We start from the raw sequence: 24,933 nt of genomic DNA, 5'->3' as shown, positions 1-24,933 counted from the left end.
GATTGGGGGCAGGAGGAGAAGGGGATGACAGAGGATGAGATGGCTGGATGGCATCACTGACTCGGTGGACATTAGTCTGAGTGAACGCCGGGAGTTGGTGATGGACAGGGAGTCCTGGCGTGCTGTGATTCATGGGGTCGCAAAGAGTCGGACATGACTGAGCAACTGATCTGATCTGATCTGATGCAATATTGCTCTTTACAGCATCAGACTTTACTTCCATCACTGGTCATATCCACAGCTGGGTGTTGTTTTTGCTTTGACTCCATCTCTTAATTATTTCTGTAACTATTTCTCCACTCTTTTCCAGTAGCATATTTTCACCTGGGAAATTCATCTTTCAGTGTCCTATCTTTTTGCCTTTTCATACTGTTCATGGGATTCTCAAGGCAAGAATACTGAAATGGTTTGCCATTCCCTTCTCCAGTGGACCATATCTTGTCAGAATTCTCCACCATGACCTGTCTGTCTTGGGTGGCCCTACATGGCATGGCTCATAGTTTCACTGAGTTAGGCAAGGTGTGGTCTATGTGATCAGATTGGTTGGTTTTCTGTAATTGTTCTTTTCAGTTTGTCTGGTCTCTGATGGAGAAGGATAGGAGGCTTATGGAGGCTTCCTGATGGGAGAGTCTGACTAAGGGTGAAGTGGGTCTTATTCTGACGGGCAGGGCCATGCTCAGTAAATCTTTAATCCAATTTTCTGTTGAAGGGCAGGGCTGTGTTCCCTCCCTGTTATTTGACCTGAGGCCAGACTACAGTGGGGATAATGAAGAGAATGGTGACCCCTTTCAAAAGGTCCCATGCATGCACTGCTACACCTATGGTGTATGTGGCCCTACATCCAACCACTGCTGACCCCACCTCTGCCGGAGACTCCTGGACACTCAGGGGCAAGTCTGGGTCAGACTCTTGTGGGGTCACTGCTCTTTTCTCCTGGGTCCTGGTGAGCACAAAATTCTGTTTGTTTACTTGCTCCTTTTTTGAGTGTGAAGTTGCTTCAGTCTTGCTCCTGACTCTTTGCCCCGCTATGGACTGTAGCCTGCCAGGCTCCTCTGTCAATGGGATTCTCCAGGCAAGGATACTGGAGTGGGTAGCCATTTCCTTCTCCAGAGGATCTTCCTGATACAGGGATTGAACCCCTGTCTCTTGTGGTTCCTGCATCGCAGGCAGATTCTTTACTGCCGAGCCACCCGGGAAGCCCTTAGAACTTGAGAAACACCCTTAATTCAAGTTTTCTCTATCATCTTATCTGATTGTCTCTCTGACTGGGTACCCCATGTACACATAAATTCACTCATCTGTCCATTCCTTTCTAAATATTGATAGTATTTCTACAGTAGAATTTATAACTTTGCTATCTTTGTTGAATAACTTTTACTTAAAGGGCATATGTGCTCATCTTGTCAACATATTTTGGAGCTATGTAGACTAGTCTATTTAGCAAATATAAAAGAGAATAAAATTCTCAGAAATGTTTCATTAAGACTCTAGCTTATGAATTACTATGCAAAAGCAGAAATGCTGTCCTGTCTTTCATTTTACTTTTCAGTTTTTATTTTTGGTTATTAGATTTAAAACTATTTCAGTAATAACATTTTATTGTTATAGAAGTAATATGTTTTAAGGGCTTCCCTGGTGGCTCAATCAGTAAAGAATCTGCCTGCAGTGCAGGAGACTTGAGTTCGATCCCTAGGTTGGGAAAATCCCCTGGAGAAAGGAATAGCAATGCACTCCAGTATTCTTTCCTGGAGAATTCCATGGACAGAGGAGGCTACAGTCTATGGGGTCACAAAGAGTTTCACATGACTGAGTGACTAGCATCAATATATTTTAAGACTATAATATTAAGATATGTAAAATATGAAAAAAGTGAAAAATACTGGTACCATTTTTATTTACCATTTTCACATTCACATATTTATTTTACACTTTGTTTTAAACACAAATATAAAAACAGTTTTTAAACAGTTTGATTAACACATCATGTGAAATTTTAAATACTGAACTTTTTCACTTTCCAAAAATATTTTCCTTTGAAAATATTATTTTTGAGACTATATAATATCACACTATATAGCTATGTATCCTAATTTAATCTTTTTACTATTATAGGGCATTTAGTTCCAAATTTTGCTATTGTAAGTAATGCTGTAGTGAATATCTTTGCATATAAATTACTGTTCGTATTTCCATATCCTTATGAATATGTATTATATTTAAAGTGAAATTAAGTTATTGGGGATTTTAAAAAATCTGTTCTAATTGTATAGGAGAAAGAACACAAAGATTAAATACTGATCACAGATATTTATCGTGTTGTGATTAAGCTCTGCTCCAGGAAATTCCTTACAGAAGATAAAATAATGTAGGAGACTGTTTTGGGTAAAGTAATACATCTCTAAAACATGTATGCTGCCTGATCCTTGTCTCCAAGTAGATCCATAGCTGTTAGCTACTACAGAAATTATTTCTTTGGTCTAAGACCATTAGAACATTAAATTCTGAAAGTAACAGGACATAATATATGTCCTGTTACAGATGTGTTTTAATGCCCATATAAATATTAATTACACAGGACAGACAATGCAGAGCTATGAGTCCCAAGAAGTATTCTGATAGCAACTTTAGAAGAAAGGAATCATTGCATTTTAAATACTTCTTTAGATTTACCTAAAAATGAACTGTAAAAGCTTCTAACATTACGATAAATTAAAGGCAGTTATTTTTATGTACCATTTCATGTCTATTTCTTCTATCTATGCTGAAGTAGAGGAGGGCATGGCAACCCAGTCTAGCATTCTTGCTTGGAGAATTCTATGGACAGAGGAGCCTGCAGGCTACAGTCCATGGGGTCACAAAGAGTCGGACACGAGTGAAGTGACTTAGAATGCTGAAGTAATTAAGGTTGGAACATGAATAAACTCTGCTAATGGGGAAAGCATATCAAAATCTACATGGGTTTGGTCTAAGTAATGGGACTCAATGAAAATAAAGTTGGGGCCTTAAAGGTACTTGTAGTCTCAGTGTTTACTCGCTTTGCATTAATTCTTTGTTTTGATATTTTCACTTAATCTCTCATACATATTTAGTGCCCGGATCCATCATGCAAACAGGACTTGTTGGCCTACCTGGAACAGATTAAGTTCTACTCTCACCAGCTGAAGATCTGCAGTCAAGTTAAAGCTGAGATTCAGAACCTGGGGGGAGAGCTTATCATGTCAGCGGTGAGTGCTGCGCCACACTTACACATCACATGTGGAAGATGCTTGAAACAGCAGCTACAACCCACCTTACCCCACCAATTCTTATAGGGTCATGTAGGTTAGAAGAAATTCAATGAGTATATATAAAACTTCATGAAACTGGAATAGCAAGAAATCATGTCAGATTTCTTAAAGAAATGTTAAGTCAGTACAGCTTCTCTTTATTTACTTCAAAGATTTTAGAATGAATCAGGTTCTGGAAGCCACTTGAGTAAGGATTGAATGTTAATTTAGAGCATGGTATCTAGATTTCAGAAAGTATACAGATGCAACTCTGAATTGAATCCTTTAATTTTTATAAAAAAATAAGTGCCTGTGGAATTGCAGACCCATGAAATAATTGCTTTCTCACTGTTAAGTAATATTCATTTCCCATCATTCATTTTTTTTTCTATTTTATTTTATTTTTAATTTTATTTTATTTTTAAACTTTACATAATTGTATTAGTTTTGCCAAATATCAAAATGAATCTGCCACAGGTATACATGTGTTCCCCATCCTGAACCCTCCTCCCTCCTCCTCCCCATACCATCCCTCTGGGTCATCCCAGTGCACTAGCCCCAAGCATCCAGTATCGTGCATCGAACCTGGACTGACAGCTTTTTTATATCATAGAAATTCAGGTCTTGAAACTGTTATCTCCATATGTAATTGTGACACCGGAGTATGGTAGAACATAAATAGATTTAGAGAAACTTTCATAGATTACTTGGTGAACCTGAGTTTCAAACTGCTCTAAAATGACCATGGTCGAAATAATGTCTACCTTTTCTACTCATCTTTTAATAAGGGTAAATCATTTTTTTTGAGTGAGGATGGTAATAAAATAACATTTGATATCTATATTCGATTCAGTTATCAGTGACTTTGAGAAGGACATGGACCAAGATTATAAATTTAAGTTAAAGCAAAACATCATAAACCTTCTAGGAAATTAAATTCATGAGGACAGATTTTTAAAAATTATAACAGCATAAATATAAATATGTACATCTAGGAGCTCTCTAGCCTGACTTTGGACTTTCCCCCAATGAGCTAACATTTTGTTTTTAAATGTTTATTTATTTGGCTGCACCGGGTGCTAGTTGCAGCAGGTGGGATCTTTAGGTGTGGCATACGAACTCTTAGCTGCGGCACGTGGGGTCTAGTTCCTTGACCAGGTATCAAACCCAATAGGAGTGTGGAGTCTTAGCCATTGGACCACCAGGTAAGTTCCTAAACTAACAACAACAACAAAAAAGAACATAGCTGCAAAAAAAAAAGCAAAGGTAATTCTCTGGTGGTCCAGCAGTGAGGACTTTGTGCTTTCAGTGCCCAAGGCCCAGGTTCAATACCTGATCAAGGAACTAAAATGGTGCAAGTACAATGCCCCACTTGAAACAAAGTTCATTAGGTTTATATTAGTGAATACCAGAACTGCAGTTTACCTTCAAATGTCTATGCAGCCTCTGTTCATGTGGACATGCTTAAATCTTTGATAAACTGAAGACCAAAAATCACAAATGAATATATTTGGAAATTATGTCTAAGGAATTATTAGAGATAAAAATTTAATTTCCTTGATATTCAAATTTTGCAAGAACAGTAACACCAACCAACATAGCCTGTGTTATATTGGTACTTTGTCACTCTTCAAAGGAAAATGCATTTTAAGTAGTCACTGTCTGCAGGCTTAGTTGCTTCAGTCATATCTGACTCTTTGTGACCCCATGGACTATAGTCCCCCAGGTTCCTCTGTCCATGGGATTCTCCAGTTAAGAATACTTGAGTGGGTTGTTGCCATTTCTCACTGTCTGTCAACACAGAAATGTGTGTTTATAAATACATGCATGACTATATATATGTATGTATACAAACAGTGTGTGTATACGTATACACATAAAAATGTATTTTTATTTTGGATTACTAGGCACTCAGTCTTCATTTTCTCACTTAATATTATAGTACTTAAAATGTGTAAAAAGTATATTTTAGACCCAAGCCTGTCTTCTGTTTACTTTTCTCAATTTCATACACTCACCATTATTCACAAGGTCTAAATACATATGAAATTTATTTTCCAATTATATATGTATTTCTTCATGTTGTCTAAAGCTAAGATTTCAAAAATGCTGACAGAAGTTCAGCTTACACATTATGTTAAAATGTATTACCATTAATTGTTCCTCCAAATATAATTTCCTCCAGATGTACAAATTGAGTTGGTATCCTTCCTGTTTGGTGATTCAAATTCATGAACTTTGTATATTTTACAGATAGATTAAGCATGAGTCATTTAGAATCATGATTTGAAACTTAAAAGCTGAGTCATTATATAAAATGAGGAATAGCATTGCAAATGCAATTCTATTTTGTCTTCATTGCACCCAAAATTTCCCGTTAGAAAAAGTAAATCTGAAGAAAGGGAGCATGTCATGCACCTTTTTACATGTTTTACTGCCATCTGCTTGCAGGTCGATTCTGGAAAGCTTTTAAAATTCCTTTAATTTGTGTATGCCAAAGCCCAATTGCTTTATTTTCTCAGTGACCCTGAGTTCTCATCTTGTCTTCTTTCTTCTTTAAATTGAGCAGTCCTAATCTAAGTCATTGTTTTTCTTTGAGGTCTTTTTTTTTTTTTTTTTTTTTTTTGAGGTCTTTTGAAAGGAAATAAGCATGACTCTAAGGCAGGGAAACCCATTAAAAATTACAGAAATTTGGTATTCAAATCTATACCCTTCAAAGTTTGCATTCCAAAATCAGATTTATGAAACATTACTTTTAACAAATATATTTGGTTAAAAAGTGTATTACTGGAGTATATAGAATATATTTCTGGAATGAATGCACAGTGTATTCTGGATCTGGAGTATTAGTCTAGGATAAAAAAAGTAAGTTAATAACATAAAGAATTTGAAATCATTCTCATAATAGTCTATTTAATTAAATTTGTTTTCTAATGATTCTTATGTGTATTTCAAGCATTTATCCTGAAGTTGTGCACTTCATTTCTAAGGACACCAAAGTGTAGTTTGTCCAAAACCCCAACAATGAATTGAGCATCTTCTCAGTACTAGGCATCTGAGAATATCGTGAGATGCGAAGATGAATATATCATGCCTCCTTCAAGATGATCAAACATGTGCAAAATTGAAGTACATAGTGAAAGTAGCTCAGTTGTGTCCGACTCTTTGCGACCCCAAGGACTACAGTCCATGTAATTCTCTAAGCCAGAATACTTGAGTAGGCAGCCTTTCCCTTCTCCAGGGGCTCTTGCCAACCCAGGGATTGAACCCAGGTCTCCCGTATTGTAAGCAGACTCTTTACCAGCTGAGCCACAAGGGAAGCCCAAGAATACTGCAGTCGGAGTAGCCTATCACTTTTCCAGTGGATCTTCCGACCCAGGAATTGAACCGGGGTCTCCAGCATTGCAGGCAGATTCTTTACCGACTGAGCTATCAGGGAATATAAGATACATCTAAATATACAAAGATGTAACACACCATATGATGGTTAAATACACACAAGCACATGGTAAGAGGTGAAGGAATAATTAATTCCACTGATGAGATGAGTGAAAAAGAAACAGCTCCAAAAAGTGGTTCAACTCTAATTTGATCCTTCATTAGTAAAAAGCAAAAGAAACAGGCAAAAAATAAATCAACTGTATATTTATGAGGAAAGGAGAGGACAAGGATTTGAGGTAGATAGAACAGCTGAAGTATAAAGATACAAATAGGGAAAGATGAGGTTTTATGTGGAAATAGCAAACAATCTAAACTGATTAGAAACAATTGTACTTGGTATTGTTGGCATATGTTATGAGGGATGGGAAATAGAAGAGGAGCTTTAAAAGAAACTGAGGCTGTTTCAGGATTACTAATAGCATTTTAACTTTATTGTGTAGGCAACTGAGAGTAATTGAAAAAGTTGAAGTTTGAGATGGATATAAACAAATACATGTAATTATTTGAAGCTACCTTTTCAAAAAATAATCCCTAACCTTTATTTTTCTATTAAAGTATAGCTGATTTACAATATTATATTCATTTCAGGTATATAACATAGTGGTTCAATGTTCTTGTAGATTATACTCTAAAGTTTTTATAGAGTAATAGTTACATTTCCATGTGCTGCAAAATTCTTGCATTTTTTCAACTGAAGCATAGTTGATTTATAATTTTGTACTAATTAACACCATACAAAAGTGTAAATTACTCATTGGAAAAGACTCTGATGCTGGGAGGGATTGGGGGCAGGAGGAGAAGGGGACGACAGAGGATGAGATGGCTGGATGGCATCACTGACTTGATGGACATGAGTCTGAGTGAACTCCGGGAGTTGGTGATGGACAGGGAGGCCTGGCGTGCTGCGATTCATGGGGTCGCAAAGAGTCAGACATGACTGAGTAACTGAATTGACTGACTGACACTGTACAACTAAGTGACTCAATGAAACAGTGCTTCAATGAACATTGGGGTGCATGTGTTTTGAGTTTCAGTTTTGTCCAGGTATATGGCCAGTAATTGAATTACTGGATCATAAGGTACTTCTGTTTTTAGTTTTCTGAAGAACTGCCAGACTGTTTTCAATAGTGACTGTACCAGTTTATATTCCCACCAACAATGTAGAAGGGTTGCCTTTTCTCCATACCCTCTCCAGCATTGGTATTTGTAGATGTCTTAATAAAGTGTTATTAAGTGTCATTCTAATCAGTGTCAGGTGGTACCTTGTAGTTTGAACTTGCATTTCTCTCATAATTAGTGACATTGAGCATTTCTTCATGTGCCTACTGTCCATCTTGGGAGAAGGCAATGGCACCCCACTCCAGGACTCTTGCCTGGAAAATCCCATGGATGGAGGAGCCTGGTGGGCTGCAGTCCATGGGGTCGCGAAGAGTTGGACACAACTGAGCAACTTCACTTTCACTTTCCACTTTCATGCCTTGGAGAAGGAAACGGCAACCCACTCCAGTGTTCTTGCCTGGAGAATCTCAGGGACAGGGGAGCCTGATGGGCTGCCGTCTATGGGGTTGCATAGAGTCGGACACAACTGAAGCGACTCAGCAGCAGCAGCAGCAACTGTCCATCTTTGTGTCTTTGCAGAAATGTGTTTTAGGTCTTCTGCTCATTTTTTGATTAGGTTGTTTGTTTTTATGTTCTATGAGCTGTTTGTATATTTTGGAAATTAAACAATTTTGGTTTCATCATTAGCAAATATTTTCTCCCATTCCATAGGTTGTCTTTTTTATCATTTCCTTTGCTGTACAAAATCTTGTACATTTGATTAGGTCCCATTTGTTTATTTTTGGTTTCATTTCTATTACCCTGGGAAGCTCCTTGAATTTTATTAATTTTATATGTAGTAATTTGTACCTCTTAACGCCTTACCCCCGTTTTGCTCCTACCCCCATCACTCTCCCCAGTGGTAACCTCTAGTTTGGTCTTTATATCTACAAGTCTATTTCTTTATGCTATATTTCTTCTTCTTTTTTTTTTTTTTTTAGATTCTACACAAAAGTAATAGCATACAGTATTTGCCTTCTCTATCTGACTTATTTCACTAAGCATAATACCCTTCTTGGTCCTTTCATGTTTTTGCAAATGACAGAATTTCATTATTTCGTACTGATGAGTAATATTCCTGTGTGTGTGTGTGCTTCTCTGTGTGTGTATGTTACATCTTTATTCTGATAGGGTGGTGATAGATGGAAAGATGAGGAACTGGAAGAGAGAAGATTAGTTAGATTTTTAAAAATACTTCAAGATCATTAACAGTGAGAACTTGAATTAAGGCAATATTAGTGAGAGTGGAGAAAATTTTTCCTTACAAGAAAAAATTCTGAGGCAGAAAGCATTAGAATCAGTAATCTACTGAGTATCAAGGATGAAGTAGGAAGAATTAAGACTTACCCCCAATCTTTTAAGATTTGGTAGTTTTCTTAGTTAAAAGTGTCATCATTAGCCAAAAACTATATATAGAAAAAAGAGCAGACCAGGAAGGGTAAGACAGCTCATTCAGTCTTTAGTCATAAGTGACTTAGTCATAAGTGAGTAAGAGGTATCAGAAGAGAAAAGTCTAGGAGAAGTTGGGCATATGCTTCTGGAACTGAGGAGAGAGGTATGAAGGATAAATCAGTCAGTGGAAGTATGCGAAAGACCAAACATAGCTGAGACAAAGATCCAGAAAGAATGTTTTTCCTCAACATGTGATTCTGGTGTGCCTGTATCAGATACAGAGATTTGGTTGTGGCAGTTTAAAGGATTTGGGATTTTACTATCTCCATTAAAAAAAAAATAATCAGAATGGGCAGTCCCAAATGTTAATTTCAGAGTCATCAGGGAATTGAGCAGTTATGTCTTTCCACTTTATTATACTTGGCTTCTGGCTTTCATTTTTATAAGAATCAAAATATGCCTTCTCTAACTCTAGCTATGGCATTTATATTCCAGACAGTAAAAATGAAGAGAAACAGAAGTAAACATTCCTTACATCTGTTTTTTTAAGTCTCTTCCAAATGCCTTCTCTTACATATTATTGGCAAAACTTTAGTTATATGGCTATGTGGAACTGCAGAGGACATTGCAAATTGTAAAATCTGTTTGTTTCTGTGTGTTTTAATCTAGGCACTTCGCTTCCTCCAACTAAATCAGAGTTTTGTTTCTATGCCAAGAGAACAGATATTGAGTGACAACTACCAATTATATACCATACCCTGTGTGATGACCAAAATCACAGCAATACTCTTATGTTTTCTAATTACCTGTTTTTAATATAATTTCTCCTTTAAAGTCCATAAATGTTTTTCAATGCTTGATGATACAGTGGTCAATGTCTACCAACACAGAAAATTCAAGTTAACTGAACCTTAAAGTGCATACTGGCTTTCATATTTCTAAGATATCTTTTCTTTTCTAAAACAGATGCAATAAGACAAAAGCAAAACTTAGGCCATAGTGGACTGAATACTGAATATGCAGTGAGAGAGAAAAGATGGTAACTTATACTAGGTTTTCCCGCAGTGTTTGAGATAATAATCAGATATACTACCTGATGTATGCTAGGCATTGTTCTGCCAGAGCTGAGCTTCAGGACATTGCGTGGCTTATGGAAACTGACAGCTTCATTTTATCCTTCAGTCACATGCAAATGAAGCCAGTGTGGCCTTCCTATGGCTATCTTCTTTCACAAAAAATGGGGGAGTATATAAAAGCTTAATTGAAAAAAAAAATGATAGCAAAGCACAATGAAACCATGTAATTAAATGTACTGTTGCAGATCATTTTCTATAGCCTCTTTGACTTATTAATGTACTAATTAGGAATACATTATAAATATAACTCTAAGAAGATTAAAATGTACTTAGGTTACCTAAGGACATTCCCATAAATTCTCCATCAGTTGTTTCTCTAGTGTCCTCAAGCATGGTGCCAAGTGGGGAAGCTGTTTTACTTTGTGAAAGGAGTCTTGCTATAAAGAAATAAATACCTTCATATCCTAGCCCACACATATATGTATGTAAAATTCAAAAGAAAAAGTCTAATGATTAAAATGGTTTTAAATTCTTAAAATTGCCCTTTCTCTAAGTGTTATGCTTCTAGGCTAGCAATTTGTTATATTACCTAGAACTGATTAATTACATAATTACCATGTTTTGTGCATTTCCCTTAATGTGTTTAATTGTGCTGTCTACCCAGAGGCAGGTGTGCCAAAGACACAGTTTTAAAAATTGGATAAATAATAAAACTAATCAGTCAGGGGGGAAAGGTCAGCAAGACGGAAAAATTTGCCAAACAGTAGCAATTTAACTTTAGCTGAAATCAAGGGACAGTGTGCATTCAACTAGGAACGGTAAGGAAGAGCAACAATACATTTATTGACCTAAAGAGCACTAGGGCCTACAGAACCCTGGCAATGAAGTACATTCAGAATGACTTAGTAGGTTAATGTGCTTACCATGTTAAGACATTAAGGGAATTAGTTAAGGAGCTTTCTGAACCCACTGCCTTCTTTGGTAGTCATCAAGAAAATTGGAAAAATGAAGAGATTTGGAAAACCAACTGGAGGCTTTAGAGATTTTAAAAAGGACTAAGAGATGTATGAAGTGGAATGAGGAGAGACGAAAGAAATGAAGAAGCAGAGAGGTATAAGGAGAAAGGCAAGAAGAAAAAAGTAAAGAGAAGGAAGAAGACACTGCCAATAGATTTGGTGGTTTAGTCACTAAGTCTAAGGCCTAAGGGGAAGCCTCCTAAGGTCTGCTATTTCCATTTGCCTATCTAGCATTAAAAACAAACTGCAAACTCTCAAAATTCCTGAGAGTTAAATCTATTGGTGGGCTTCCCTCGTAGCTCAGTCAGTAAAGTATCTGTCTGCATTGCAGGAGACCTGGATTCAATTCCTGGGTCAGAAAGATCCCCTGGAGGAAATAAATGGTAACCCACTCCAGTATTCTTCCCTGGAGAATTCCATGGACAGAGCAGCCTGGCAGGCTATAGTCCATGGGGTTGCAAGAGTCGAGCACATCTTAGTGACTAAACCACAGCCATCAGTAACTCAAAGGCTGTTTTTTTTTTGTTTTTTTTTGTTTTTTTAATTTTCAGTCATACATATACAAATATATATATATCTATTTTTTAAAATCCTTTTCCCATTTAGGTTATTACAGAATATTGAGCCATATTCCCTGCATTATACAGTACGTCCTTATTGGTTATCTATCTTAAATATACCAGTTTTACATGTCAAGGTCTTCCCCGGTAAGGAATTTGCCTACAATGCACAGGAAGCATGGGTTCGATCCCTGGGTTGGGATGATCCCCTGGAGGAGGGCATGACAACCCACTCCAATATTCTTGCCTGGAGAATCCCGTGGATAGAGGAGCCTGGTGGGCTCCAGTCCATGGGGTCACAAAGAGTCAGACATAACTGAGGCAACTTAGCACAGCACAGTATAACCTGCCAATCCCAGACTCCCAAAAGAACATATTTTAAAAACTAAAAAGGATATGGGGTTGTTGTTTTCTCTTTCTTTTTCTTTTCCCCTTGCATTGTAGTAACGTGGACTAGGAAATTGTCTTGGTGTTTAGGTGAGCTGATATCAGAATGGGTTAGATTTTCTTGGTTGTATATTTCTTGGTTTGTGTATTCCAAATGCATCCAGATATATGTAATAGCACTTGAAGGAATCTTAAAAATAATCTATTCATGTTATAACTACCTAATTCAAATCAATTTTACAAACTATGAAATAGGTCAAGAACTATCAATGACTTGTCTCAGTGCATGATGGTATTTAACAACAGAGTCAGGACTAGAATCTAACTTATGTTCTTTACTCTGTCACTACTGAAAGTAAGCTCTTTAGCATCCCAGTGGGGTCAGTGCCAGAATGACAGGAGGTGGTCTTTGAATACTTAGCTCGGATAGTTGCTGTGGATGTCAAGAGGTAAAGAATAATTTTAACTGAAAGATGTAGAAAACACTGACTAGAACAGAGCATTATTTATAAAAATAATAATTTAATGATCCCATATTCTTTAGAAAGCCTAATCAGAACACACTTTTCACCTTCCCCTTTAACATGAGAAGCTAATAGGAGGCAATAGGAAAAGAAATAGAGTGGGGAAAGAAAGAAAAATATGTGATGTGAGAGTCTTTATTGTTAAATTTACTTCTCAGAATTATTTCCATGTTCTTACTGTATGTCAGATAGTTGATATTATTAAAAAGAAAAATATTTGAAGAATATAAAACAATGGAAAAGACTTTCTGGTTTAGGGGAAAAAATTAGCTTGTTAATTGTTAACAATCCTTAGAGAAGAAGAGAGGGAATTCATTATTTCTCTTTTGTCCTAAACAATCTGAAACACAGAACTTCAAAGAGGTGGGAAGAGAGGACATGAAAATGTGCATGATGGATTTGACAGCTCTACGATGGTGCCAAATTCCCCATTAGACAAAGTGCAGCTGAAGGAAAAGAACAGAACTGGATGCAAACACCCTGATGTTCAGTTCATCCTGAGTTCATCTGCAAACCAAGGAGAAAAAAGTGCAGGAAAAAAAAAAAAAAAAAGGCGGGGAGAGTGGGGAGAAAAATTCAAGGAGCAAAAGATTCTAGGACAACAAAGTATTGGTGTCAAATCCCATAAAGGCATGGGCAGAAAGAGATAGATGCAAAACTGAAAGAGATATGAAAAAAAAACACAAAGCAAAAAACACACAAAGCAGTGTGGATGGCATTTGTGGAAGCGTTCATTTAAGTCTGACTCATCTCATGCTGCATTTGTGCTTATTGTTGTAGATTATGAAGTAGTAGTAGTTATATTCAGAAAATAAAAAGTTCCTGTGAGAATGTGTTTGTGTATATGTGTGCAAAATCAATACAACCCCACAGTTTCCCCTTTTGATTGCTAAAGTCTGAATAATGTTAATACTAATAGTAAATCAAGAATTGTTAGTAGTAAATATTACATATTGACTTCTATGTTTCTGATTATTCTAGGATTTCTCATTTGGCACTTTCGGCATTTGGGATTTGGGTCTGGATAATTATTTATTCAAGGACTTCCCTGGTGGCTCAGTGGTAAAGAATCTGCCTGCCAATGCAGAAGTCTCGAGTTCAATCACTGGGCTGGAAAGATCCCCTAGATAAGTGGCAACCCACTGCAGTATTCTTGCCTGGAGAATCCCATGGAGAGAGGTGCCCAGCTGGCTACAGTCCATGGCATTGCAAAAGAGTAGGACATGACTAAGCAACTAAACAACAGCAATTATTTTTTTTCTGGGGGATTGTCCTGTGCATTGTGAAATATTTAGCAATAACCTGGCACTCTGCCCCCTAGATGCCAGCACCCACCCCCAACCCCTCAGTCAGTTGTGATAACCAAAAATGTCTTCAGACACTGCCAAATGCAAAATTGTCTCTGGGTGAGGACTATTGGTCTAAGGGAAGGTAAGAATTAAGAGAAAACTGATAGTGTTGCTACTGATGCCATTACTCCTGCTAGGATCCCCTTATGTGGTCATTTTCCCATCTTCCAGCTGCCACAAGTGCTGGCTACTGACAGCTCACAGCTTCTCCCCTCTCTGGATAATCGTCCTCTGCCAAACAGGAATCACTCTGTCTGGGTGGTTATGTACCCCCATGCCTTCATGCCTGGAAGTCCAGAGCCGGTGACTGACTTAAGAGGAAACAAAAGGCCAGGCTCCTCACCTCAAGGTGGAGTCAGTTCTGCTATGCAGTTTCACAGCTCACTATGCAGTCATGCCAAAGCAGGCCTCTGGTTGAGGCTAGTCATATTCTTATTTAGTTCTACCCTCACCCACCCTATTCCTCTTTCTTTCCTACCCTTTTCCTGAAAACAGACCTTCAGTAAACCAAATGCATAAATTCCTTTCAAGCTCTCTCTGTAGGTACCTACTCTGAAGACACATGCTAGCATTGCTGTGTCCTTTACTGTCATTTTCTTTAGAAAAAGAGAAGAGGTGACAGGAGAATTTGCTGAAGACACCACTCTTACTGACACATTTGTATATATTCTCTTATCCTCTCAACAATGCTAAAAGTACACTTGTAAACTTGCAAATGTCACATGGTTAGTAAGTGATGGGAGCGAAAATGTGCATCCAGCCTCAGGTTATAGAGCTCATTGTGTCCCTTTGCACTTGTAAATATAGAATATACATTTATTCTCACTTTGCTGCCCTGAAACAATATGGAGGTCAGTCAACAATCCAAAGTTCTCAAATAATTCAGTTGGAAAGAAAAGACAGGCAAAAAAGAAAAAAAGGTTAATTTTAGGAAATGTTAATTCACATTGTGAATTCTATTTGTGAATCCTCATGCTTCAGAAAAACTTTACTTGTTTCATGAATCAAGAAATATATAAGAATTAAATGCTAAAACTTAGATCATAAAGAATATTTTTTAAGAAAACAACAAAAAAGTATATTACCAAGCTTCTGAGGAAATGGCTCTAGTTGAGTATATTAAACTGGAAGTAAATAAGTAACTATATAATATAGTTTTCATTGCTTGATGATAAGCAACATAGAAATTTCTTCAAAAAGATGAAAAAGGCTATCAGGCTTTAAATTTTAAAAAGAAATTTATTGTGCTTGTTCACTATTTGAGTAACAATTGATAACACAATAAATGATGTCCTAACCTAGGGGTCCATAAAAGACAGACGTTCAAATAGACATTTCTTACATTGACCCTCAAAAAACCTAACTAAACTTCAGTTTAGTCAAAGCTTTTCTGTAGGGAGTTATGAAAATATGATCTAGAAATGCTGCTTTCTGATGATGTAGCTGATGACAAAAACAATGCTCTGACAACCCAAGGACAGCAAGTGCATTAATTATCTCTTTGTAATATTAAATGTTGCAGGAAAGGCTTTGGTCAAGCCCTGGGTCACAGGCAATTCATCGCCAAATTTATGCAAAGGCTCTGTGGTTTTTCCAGAAGGACACATATTGTTTAGAAATCACTCATACACTGCAAACATTAACTATGTTTGTATATATGTGTGTAAACACACGCATGCTCACATGTATGGTATTGCTAATGACAAAACTGACATCCTTTTGTGAATGTTTTAGGAGATTTACTTATGTTTGCAAGCACATGTAGAATATAAATCCATGCCCCGTCCACACAAAAATAAATCATTTTTTTTAGTCTTGCCTCAGGTTCTCATCACAGAGCACAGAAAAGAATATCTACAATTGAAAAATAGAAATTTAATGCTTTTCTAGTCAACTGCACTGAGTTAGTCAACTTAAGTTACATTCTCCTGTCATAACAAACACTTCCCAATTCTCAGTGACTTAAAGTGAAGTTTTCACTTCATTCTCACATTTAAGTTTGATTCAAGTTCTTAGAGAACTTTTATTTACATAGTTACTCAGAACAAGGGTTTATGTACTTTCTCAAATCTCACTGTGAAGCCTCCAACATCTCTATCAGTTCAGTTCAGTTCAGTTAGTTCATTCGCTCAGTCGTGCCTGACTCTTTGCAACCCCATGAATCTCAGCACACCAGGCCTCCCTGTCCATCACCAACTCCCGGAGTTCACCCAGACTCACGTTCATCGAGTCAGTGATGCCATCCAGCCATCTAATCCTCTGTCGTCCCCTTCTCCTCCTGCCCCCAATCCCTCCCAGTATCAGAGTCTTTTCCAATGAGTCCACTCTTCCCATGAGGTGGCCAAAGTACTGGGGTTTCAGCTTTAGCATCATTCCTTCCAAAGAACACCCAGGGCTGATATCCTTCAGAATGGACTGGTTGGATCTCCTTGCAGTCCAAAGGACTCTCAAGAGTCTTCTCCAACACCACAGTTCAAAAGCATCAATTCTTTGGCACTCAGCTTTCTTCACAGTCCAACTCTCTCATCCATACCTGACCACAGGAAAAACCATAGCCTTGACTAGACGAATCTTTGTGGGCAAAGTAATGTCTCCGCTTTTGAATATGCTATCTAGGTTGGTCATACTTTCCTTCCAAGGAGTAAGCGTCTTTTAATTTCATGGCTGCAGTTACCATCTGCAGTGATTTTGGAGCCCAGAAAAATAAAGTCTGACACTGTTTCCACTGTTTCCCCATCTATTTCCCATGAAGTGGTGGGACCGGGTGCCATGATCTTCGTTTACTGAATGTTAGGCTTTAAGCCAACTTTTTCACTCTCCACTTTCACTTTCATCAAGAGGCTTTTGAGTTCCTCTTCACTTTCTGCCATAAGGGTGGTGTCATCTGCATCTCTGAGGTTATTGATATTTCTCCCGGCAATCTTGATTCCAGCTTGTGTTTCTTCCAGTCCAGAGTTTCTCATGATGTTCTCTGCATATAAGTTAAATAAGCAGGGTGACGATATATAGCCTTGATGTACTCCTTTTCCTATTTGGAACCAGTCTGTTGTTCCATGTCCAGTTCTAACTGTTGCTTCCTGATGTGCATACAAATTTCTCAAGAGGCAGATCAGGTGGTCTGGTGTTCCCATCTCTTTCAGAATTTTCCACAGTTTATTGTGATCCACACAGTCAAAGGCTTTGGCATAGTCAATAAAGCAGACATAGATGTTTTTCTGGAACTCTCTTGCTTTTTCCATGATCCAGTAGATGTTGGCAATTTGATCTCTGGTTCCTCTGCCTTTCCTAAAACCAGCTTGAACATCAGGGAGTTCACGGTTCACATATTGCTGAAGCCTGGTTTGGAGAATTTTGAGCATTACTTTACTAGCGTGTGAGATGAGTGCAATTGTGCGGTAGTTTGAACATTCTTTGGCATTGCCTTTCTTTGGGATTGGAATGAAAACTGACCTTTTCCAGTCCTGTGGCCACTGCTGAGTTTTCCAGATAAGGCTAGAAATGTTAATCCTTGGCTGATAAATACTTCCAGGAGGAAAATAAATTACTCTGTAAGGTCTTAAGTTCATATCTGGTATATATGTGTGTGTGTATCTGTATATACATATATATATATATATATATATATATATATATATATATATATACATATGTATAGTGGTGAAAGTGAAATTGCTCAGTCTTGTCCGACTCTTTGCGACCCCATGGACTCCTCTCTACCAGGCTCCTCTGTCCTTGGAATTTTCCAGGCAATAGTACTGGAGTGGATTGCCATTTCCTTCTCCAGGGGATCTTCCCAAACCAGGGATTGAACCCGGGTCTCCCGCATCATAGACAGACACTTTATCATCTGAGCCACCATAGCAGGTGCTCATTAAATATTAACTGGTGGTGGTAGTAGTAGCAGCAGCAACAGCAGTAGTAGCAGTAATCATAGTATTAGCTAATATAGTTTTCATGATGTGATATTATTCATCTAATTGTTATAAATGTTTTTTTCAAATTACATGTAAGGAGAAGTCTAGGAAAATATTCTCCTTTTAGTGAGATAATTCCTCTGCATATCATAAGACTGCTTATTGTTCATCCATGTTTTCAGCAGTGGCACTTGATAAGGGCTTTGAAGAAGAAAATTATCTTTGCTTCTGAGCCAGGGTTAGTTTGGTCCATCCATGGCTGATGAGTAACAGAAGAATTGTACAATATAAGTCTTGGGCTGTCCTTAACTGCATTCAGCATAAGGTAAACAGTCTTCAGATAGATACTTGGACTTGTTGCTAATGCAAATGGAGACATTTAACTCTTAGAATGAAGAAAGACAGGGCATAAAAATATGTTTATTCAACATTAGAGTATTTATGCAAATGTAATAGTTCAGAAATATTCAATTGCTTCACAGAATAGAACTTCAGTTCAGTTCAGTTCAGTCGCTCAGTTGTGTCTAACTCTTTGCGACCCCACGAATTGCAGCATGCCAGGCTTCCCTGTCCATCACCAGCTCCCGGAGTTCACTCAGACTCACGTCCATCGAGCGGTGATGCCATCCAGCCATCTCATCCTCTGCCGTCCCCTTCTCCTCCTGCCCCCAATCCCTCCCAGCATCAGAGTCTTTTCCAATGAGTCAATTCTTCACATGAGGTGGCCAAAGTACTGGAGTTTTAGCTTTAGCATCAGTCCTTCCAAAGACATCTCAAGGCTGATCTCCTTCAGAATGGACTGGTTGGATCTCCTTGCAGTCCAAGGGACTCTCAAGAGTCTTCTCCAACACCACAGTTCAAAAGCATCAATTCTTCGGTGCTCAGCTCTTCACAGTCCAACTCTCACATCCATACATGACTACTGTGAAAACCATAGCCTTGACTAGATGGACCTTTGTTGAACTTAAGCCACCCCAAAATTCTGGGGGATCATTTTGGCAAAACTAACATCTCTGATAGCATAGGATTTGAAGGTGCGGAGAAGAAGACAACAGGTCAATATGTTACCAAAATGCTTAAGAACAGCACTAAATTAATAAACAAATACCTGTTTTAAGCAATAAATGACTAATATTGGTAGTAAAGAAAACACTCTGATTTGCATAGTCTGAAGGACTTCATATGCTGATTCTCAAGCACATATATGTAATATCAATAGTAATTTTCCCAGGAGAGCAACACTGAATGGAAGACTGAGCAGAGTCAAGGTCTTTATTTTAAACTTTGAGCAGATGGGGCACTTTTTGGACAAGGTTCTTATTCTTCTCTTCTGTGCTGATTATAGGAGAATAATGATAATATCAGTGATAACTAACATTTATCAAGCTCTCAGTAATGACCAGATATTAATTGTTTTATATATAAGCAATGCTCTGAGAACAGTCACACTGTTACCTTCATTTTAGAAATGAGAAACTAAGAAACTAACTAAACTCCTCCACCTCCATCCTCTGATTTAGGAGGGACTCTGCCACCCCCAGTATCCAATGATGGTAGCTTCCAGGTCTCAGAGCTAAAAGTTAGAATCCTTCATCTGTCTGCCTGTTTAAACACATGCTATACCACATTTCCAACACTGTATTCTGAAATAGCCAACAATGAGGACACTAGAATCATCCTCATGGTCTTATGTGTGTGTGTGTGTGTGTGTGTGTGTGTGCACTTAGTTGTGTCCAACTCTTGGCAAGCCCATGGCCTATAACCCACCAGGCTCCTCTGTCCATGGGGTTTTAAGGTGAGAATACTGGAGCAGGTAGCCATTCCCTTCTCCAGGGGATCTTCCTGACCCAGGGATCAAAATCACATGTCTTATATCTCCTTCATTGGTGGTGAATTCTTTACCACTAGTGCTACCTGGGAAGCCCCCATGGTCCTTTACATACTTTCCTTTCTGGAGTGGAATTTGAAGCACAGCACTTTTAGAACTCAAAGTATTACACCTCTCCTTCACTAGCTCTTCATCAAGTTCTTTGAAGGCAAGGGCATTATCCTAAGGCATTTCTGCACATAGCCAGTCATTAAAGTAAAATTAAAACTCATATGCTGATGCATGTGTTGGTGCCAGACTTTACTTAAAAGGTGGCTCTAATGATAATACTTATGGCCATGACAGCATCCAATCATTTTTCACAGAAGATCCAACAATAGCCTTTGAACTTATGTTCACTGGTATGCTCCTGTCTTCCCTATGTCTCACTATATATATCTGCTGGTTGTTAGGATACCTTTTTGACCTCTACTTGGTCTCTTTTGAGTTTTAAGCAATTACTGGAGTCTATGAAACAAGCCTCCCCTTTGTACTATTTGATTTAATTAGACCTCTCATTTGAGCTCTTGCTGAGTCAATATTTAGTTCCTTGTCTATATCCCTGGGACAACCTGAAACGTTCCATACACTGACTAAATGACTCACTCTGCACGGACATATGAGCCGATTACCTTAGTTTGCATTCTCTCTCCCTGTGCAATTTCAAGGGATGCCAGCTGCTACAAAACTCCTTCACTTTGCCTTCCACCTTAATTGTGCTCCTCCATGGTTTACCTGGCAGTTCCTTTTTCTGGATGATAAATTAGAAAGGAACAGAAGGAAGAACAGTCCTCAGCATTATCTTACTGATTTTGTTTGCAGAGCTATTTCTCTAATGTAGCATTTTCAAATAGGTCCATTATACATCTGCTTCTCCACCTGAGACCACCAGCCATACCAGGTGCAATGCCATCCATGGCATGCTTTTGCCTAGTAGCATTAAGTGCCTGGGAGTGAGCTGAAAAGAAATGGGAAAGTGATGAACCAAGTTTCAGAATAACCACAGTTTGTTTACACTTCACAGCGCGTGTGTGCTCAGTCACTTCAGTCCTGTCAGATTCTTTGCGACGCTATGGACTGTAGCCCTCCAGGCTGCTCTGTCCATGGGATTCTCCATGCAAGAATACTGGAGCGGGCTGCCATGCCCTCCTCCAGGGGATCTTCCTGACCCAGGGATTGAACCCATGTCTCTTGTGTATCCTTCACTGACAGACATGTTCTGTATCCCTGGGACAGCTAGCACCACTAGCACCAGCTGGGAAGCCCCATGATTTAGAGGGGTCAGCGTAAATATTTGGATTGTGGTCCATGTTAAGAAAAGTGATCTAAAAGCTGAGAAAGATGGTCTGTTAATTCAACAAGAGGACTTAAGAATCTGCTCTGGTCTACCTTACAGATTTAAAGGGCTTCTCAAGTAAAAAGCGCTTTGTTTTACCCATTATCTCTGGGAACATACATCCAGGGCTTTTACCTAAATATGAAAATACATACATATGTACACATATATGAAAGTTAGCTTTTTTTAAAAAAAGATAAATTTATGCTTGATTTTCCGATTTAAAGTTTAGATATGATAATATAAGAATAGCTAACTTGCTAAAGCCTAATAACCTGTAAGCTACTATGTCTAATATGCATCATCCTTTTTAGTAATTATCTGCCTAGCTTGTATGTTGTGTCATCTCCACTTTGGGTCTATGTCTCATAGAAGTTTAATAATTTGTTCCAGTTCACACACTTATTGTAAGATAAAGCCACAGGGAGAACTCAGGCCTTTCTGACTCTAACATTCACACATATACCTTCTAAAGAGGTTCTTGCTCTGTAAAGAGAATGAATCAGAAATTAGGGACCTATTCATGATGCCTAAGCCTTCCAGGAACCCTATATTGCTCACATCTGTGGGACCTTAGGCCTATGGAAATAGAAATGCTGATGAGAGGTCCACTTTGCCACCCTACCATTTACCTTGGTAGCTGCATGCAGTAAATGGGTTTGATATAAAGTCACCTGGAGATTATTTTCTTATGTCATTTCAGAATATGGTATTGTTTCTCATTAGAATATCCCATCAGTAACAGTGGAGAGTATTTGCACAGTTGCAATTTGTATAGATCTCTGTTCAAAATTATCACCTTAGCATCCAGAACACAATGTATATTTAAAAATCACATTATTATTACCAATAGCAGCAATGACAATAGTTAACTTTTAGAGGGGCCTGCTATATGCCAGAGAGTGTTTTAAGGTCCTTATATGAATTATTTTATTTAATCTTTAAAATACTTTAATTAAATCTCTGATATTATTATCACAACTTTGCAAGTTAGGGGGCTTCCCTCGTAGCTCAGTGTCGATAAAGAATCTATCTGCAATGCTGGAGACCTGGGTTTGATTCCTGGGTTGGGAAGATTCCCCTGGGGAAGGAAATGGTAACTCACTCCAGTATTCTTGCCTGGAAAATCCCATGGACAAAGGAGCCTGGCAGGCTACAGTCCATGGGGTCGCAAGAGTCAAGCATGACTTAGTGACTAAATCAGTGAATTAAAACTTGAGGCAAACATTAAGTATTTGGCCACCAAGATGACACAATTAGTTTGTGGTGGAACCAGAGTTCAAATCTAGGCCTTTTGACACCAAAGCTTGCACACCTAACCATTATATTTCACTATGTTTCAAATCTAAATATTCTGTAAGTAAATGAATAATGTATTTTAGCTTGGTGATACAAAATTCTTCTGTTCTAAATATCTTTTAATTTCTAATGCTCTATTTCTCCCTATAAGAAGTTTTGATAGAAAGACATATTGCTAAGTGGAAGGGAAAGAAACAATAAACATACATTCGTAGGGATGTGTCTCACAATTTCACTCTCCTTGCTATCATCCCCAAGCTCTTATGCATCTCAAGCTGTTCTCCACACCACCAGGGAGCCTGTCCTCCATCCTGCTCTGCAATTTATTTTAATGATATTAAGATAAGTTTCCTTTAATGAAAGCTGAGCAGATGAATATAGTGTTATCCTCTGAAATTTAGGTAAAATCTATTCCTTTGACACTTTTATAGATTCACCTATGTCAAGTGTGTGTGTGTGTGTGTGTGTTTTCTGATTGTCTAAACAAACAGTAAAATAAAACTAAACAGGTAATGGGGGCTCTGGGGCAAGAATTTATGTGAGATGAATATTCCATGTTAAAATAGAGTGATCCAGAAATACATAAGTCATAAAAAAGAGTGGAAATGTTCCAAAATGTGATTTTTACACACTTAGATCAGATCAGATCAGTTGCTCAGTCGTGTCCGACTCTTTGCAACCCCATGAATCGCGCATGCCAGGCCTCCCTGTCCATCACCAACTCATGGAGTTCACTGAGACTCACGTCCATCGAGTCAGTGATGCCATCCAGCCATCTCATCCTCTGTCGTCCCCTTCTCCTCCTGCCCCCAATCCCTCCCAGCATCAGAGTCTTTTCCAATGAGTCAACTCTTCACATGAGGTGGCCAAAGTACTGGAGTTTCAGCTTTAGCATCATTCCTTCCAAAGAACACCCAGGGCTGATCTCCTTCAGAATGGACTGGTTGGATCTTCTTGCAGTCCAAGGGACTCTCAAGAGTCTTCTCCAACACCACAGTTCAAAAGCATCAATTCTTCAGCGCTCAGCCTTCTTCACAGTCCAACTCTCACATCCATACCTGACCACAGGAAAACCCAGAGCTTTGACTAGATGAACCTTTGTTGGCAAAGTAATGTCTCTGCTTTTGAATATGCTATCTAGGTTGGTCATAACTTTCCTTCCAAGGAGTAAGCGTCTTTTAATTTCATGGCTGCAGTCACCATCTGCAGTGATTTTGGAGCCCAGAAAAATAAAGTCTGACACTGTTTCCACTGTTTCCCCATCTATTTCCCATGAAGTGATGGGACCGGATGCCATGATCTTCGTTTTCTGAATGTTGAGCTTTAAGGCAACTTTTTCACTCTCCACTTTCACTTTCATCAAGAGGCTTTTGAGTTCCTCTTTCACTTTCTGCCATAAGGGTGGTGTCATCTGCATATCTGAGGTTATTGATATTTCTCCCAGCAAGCTGATTCTAACTTCTCCCCATTATTGCAAATCATCAACATCTTTAGAACATCTCAGGATTGTGTTTTTGACTAGCTTTAATCAGGCAGAGCAAACCACAATTGTATTTGAGAGGTAAACATTAGAATCAATTTAATAAAGATATTAAATCCAAATTGGAAAGTGATGATTAAATTATTTAAATACCAGGGAAGCTCTTTAATAATACTTAGCATATAACAAGTGCTGCATACTGTGCATTTAGACTGTATAAATTTTGAATATATTTGTGATCTTGGAAGAGGTAATAAATCTTATTTTTGTTGTTTTTCAGTGGCTGAGTTGTGCCCGACTCTTTGCAGCCCCATGGACTGCAGCAAGTCAAGCTACTCTATTTTCCACTATGGAGTTTGCTCAAATTTGTTTACATTGAGTCAGTGATGCTATCTAACCATCTTGTCCTCTGCTGCCCCCTTCTCCTTTTGCTTTGAGTCTTTCCCATCAGGGTCTTTTCCAATAAGTTGGCTCTGCAAATCAGGTGGCCAAAGTATTAGACCTTCAGCTTCATTACCAGTTCTTCCAATGAGTATTCAGAGTTGAGTTCCTTTAGGATTGATCTTACAGTCTAAGGGACTCTCAAGAGTCTTCTCCAGCAGCACACTTCAAAGGCATCAATCCTTTGGCACTCAACCTTTTTTCATAGTCCAACTCTCAACATCTATACATGACTACTGGAAAAATCATAACTTTGACTATATGGACCTTCATCGGCAAAGTGATGTCTCTGCTTTTGAGTATGTTCTCCAAGTTTGTCATAGCTTTCCTTCCAAGGAGCAAGCATCTTTTAATGTTATGGCTACCATCACTATACATTATTTTGGAGGCCAAGAAAATAAAATATGTCACTGCTTCCTTTTTTTTCCCCCATCTAGTTGCCATTTGATGGGACCAGATGCCATGAACTTTGTTTTTTTGAATGTTG

The 24,933-nt window shown here is 38.2% G+C and overlaps 1 protein-coding gene across 5 annotated transcripts in view; it reads left to right on the top strand.

Annotated features, from left to right (window-relative positions):
- Window positions 1–24,933, top strand: part of CTNNA3 (catenin alpha 3) — a 1,922,060-nt gene that overhangs the window by 1,850,798 nt on the left and 46,329 nt on the right. For all 5 annotated transcript variants that reach the window (XM_061405110.1, XM_061405112.1, XM_061405111.1 and 2 more), the window contains one exon: window positions 3,090–3,224. In XM_061405110.1, coding sequence (XP_061261094.1) covers window positions 3,090–3,224 — 135 coding nt within the window. The remainder of the gene's footprint in view (window positions 1–3,089; window positions 3,225–24,933) is intronic.

This window comes from Bos javanicus, chromosome 28 (assembly GCF_032452875.1).
Source record: "Bos javanicus breed banteng chromosome 28, ARS-OSU_banteng_1.0, whole genome shotgun sequence".
NCBI lineage: Eukaryota > Metazoa > Chordata > Mammalia > Artiodactyla > Bovidae > Bos > Bos javanicus.
Note: the sequence above shows the minus strand (reverse complement) of the source record. Positions and strands in the feature narration are given on the sequence as shown.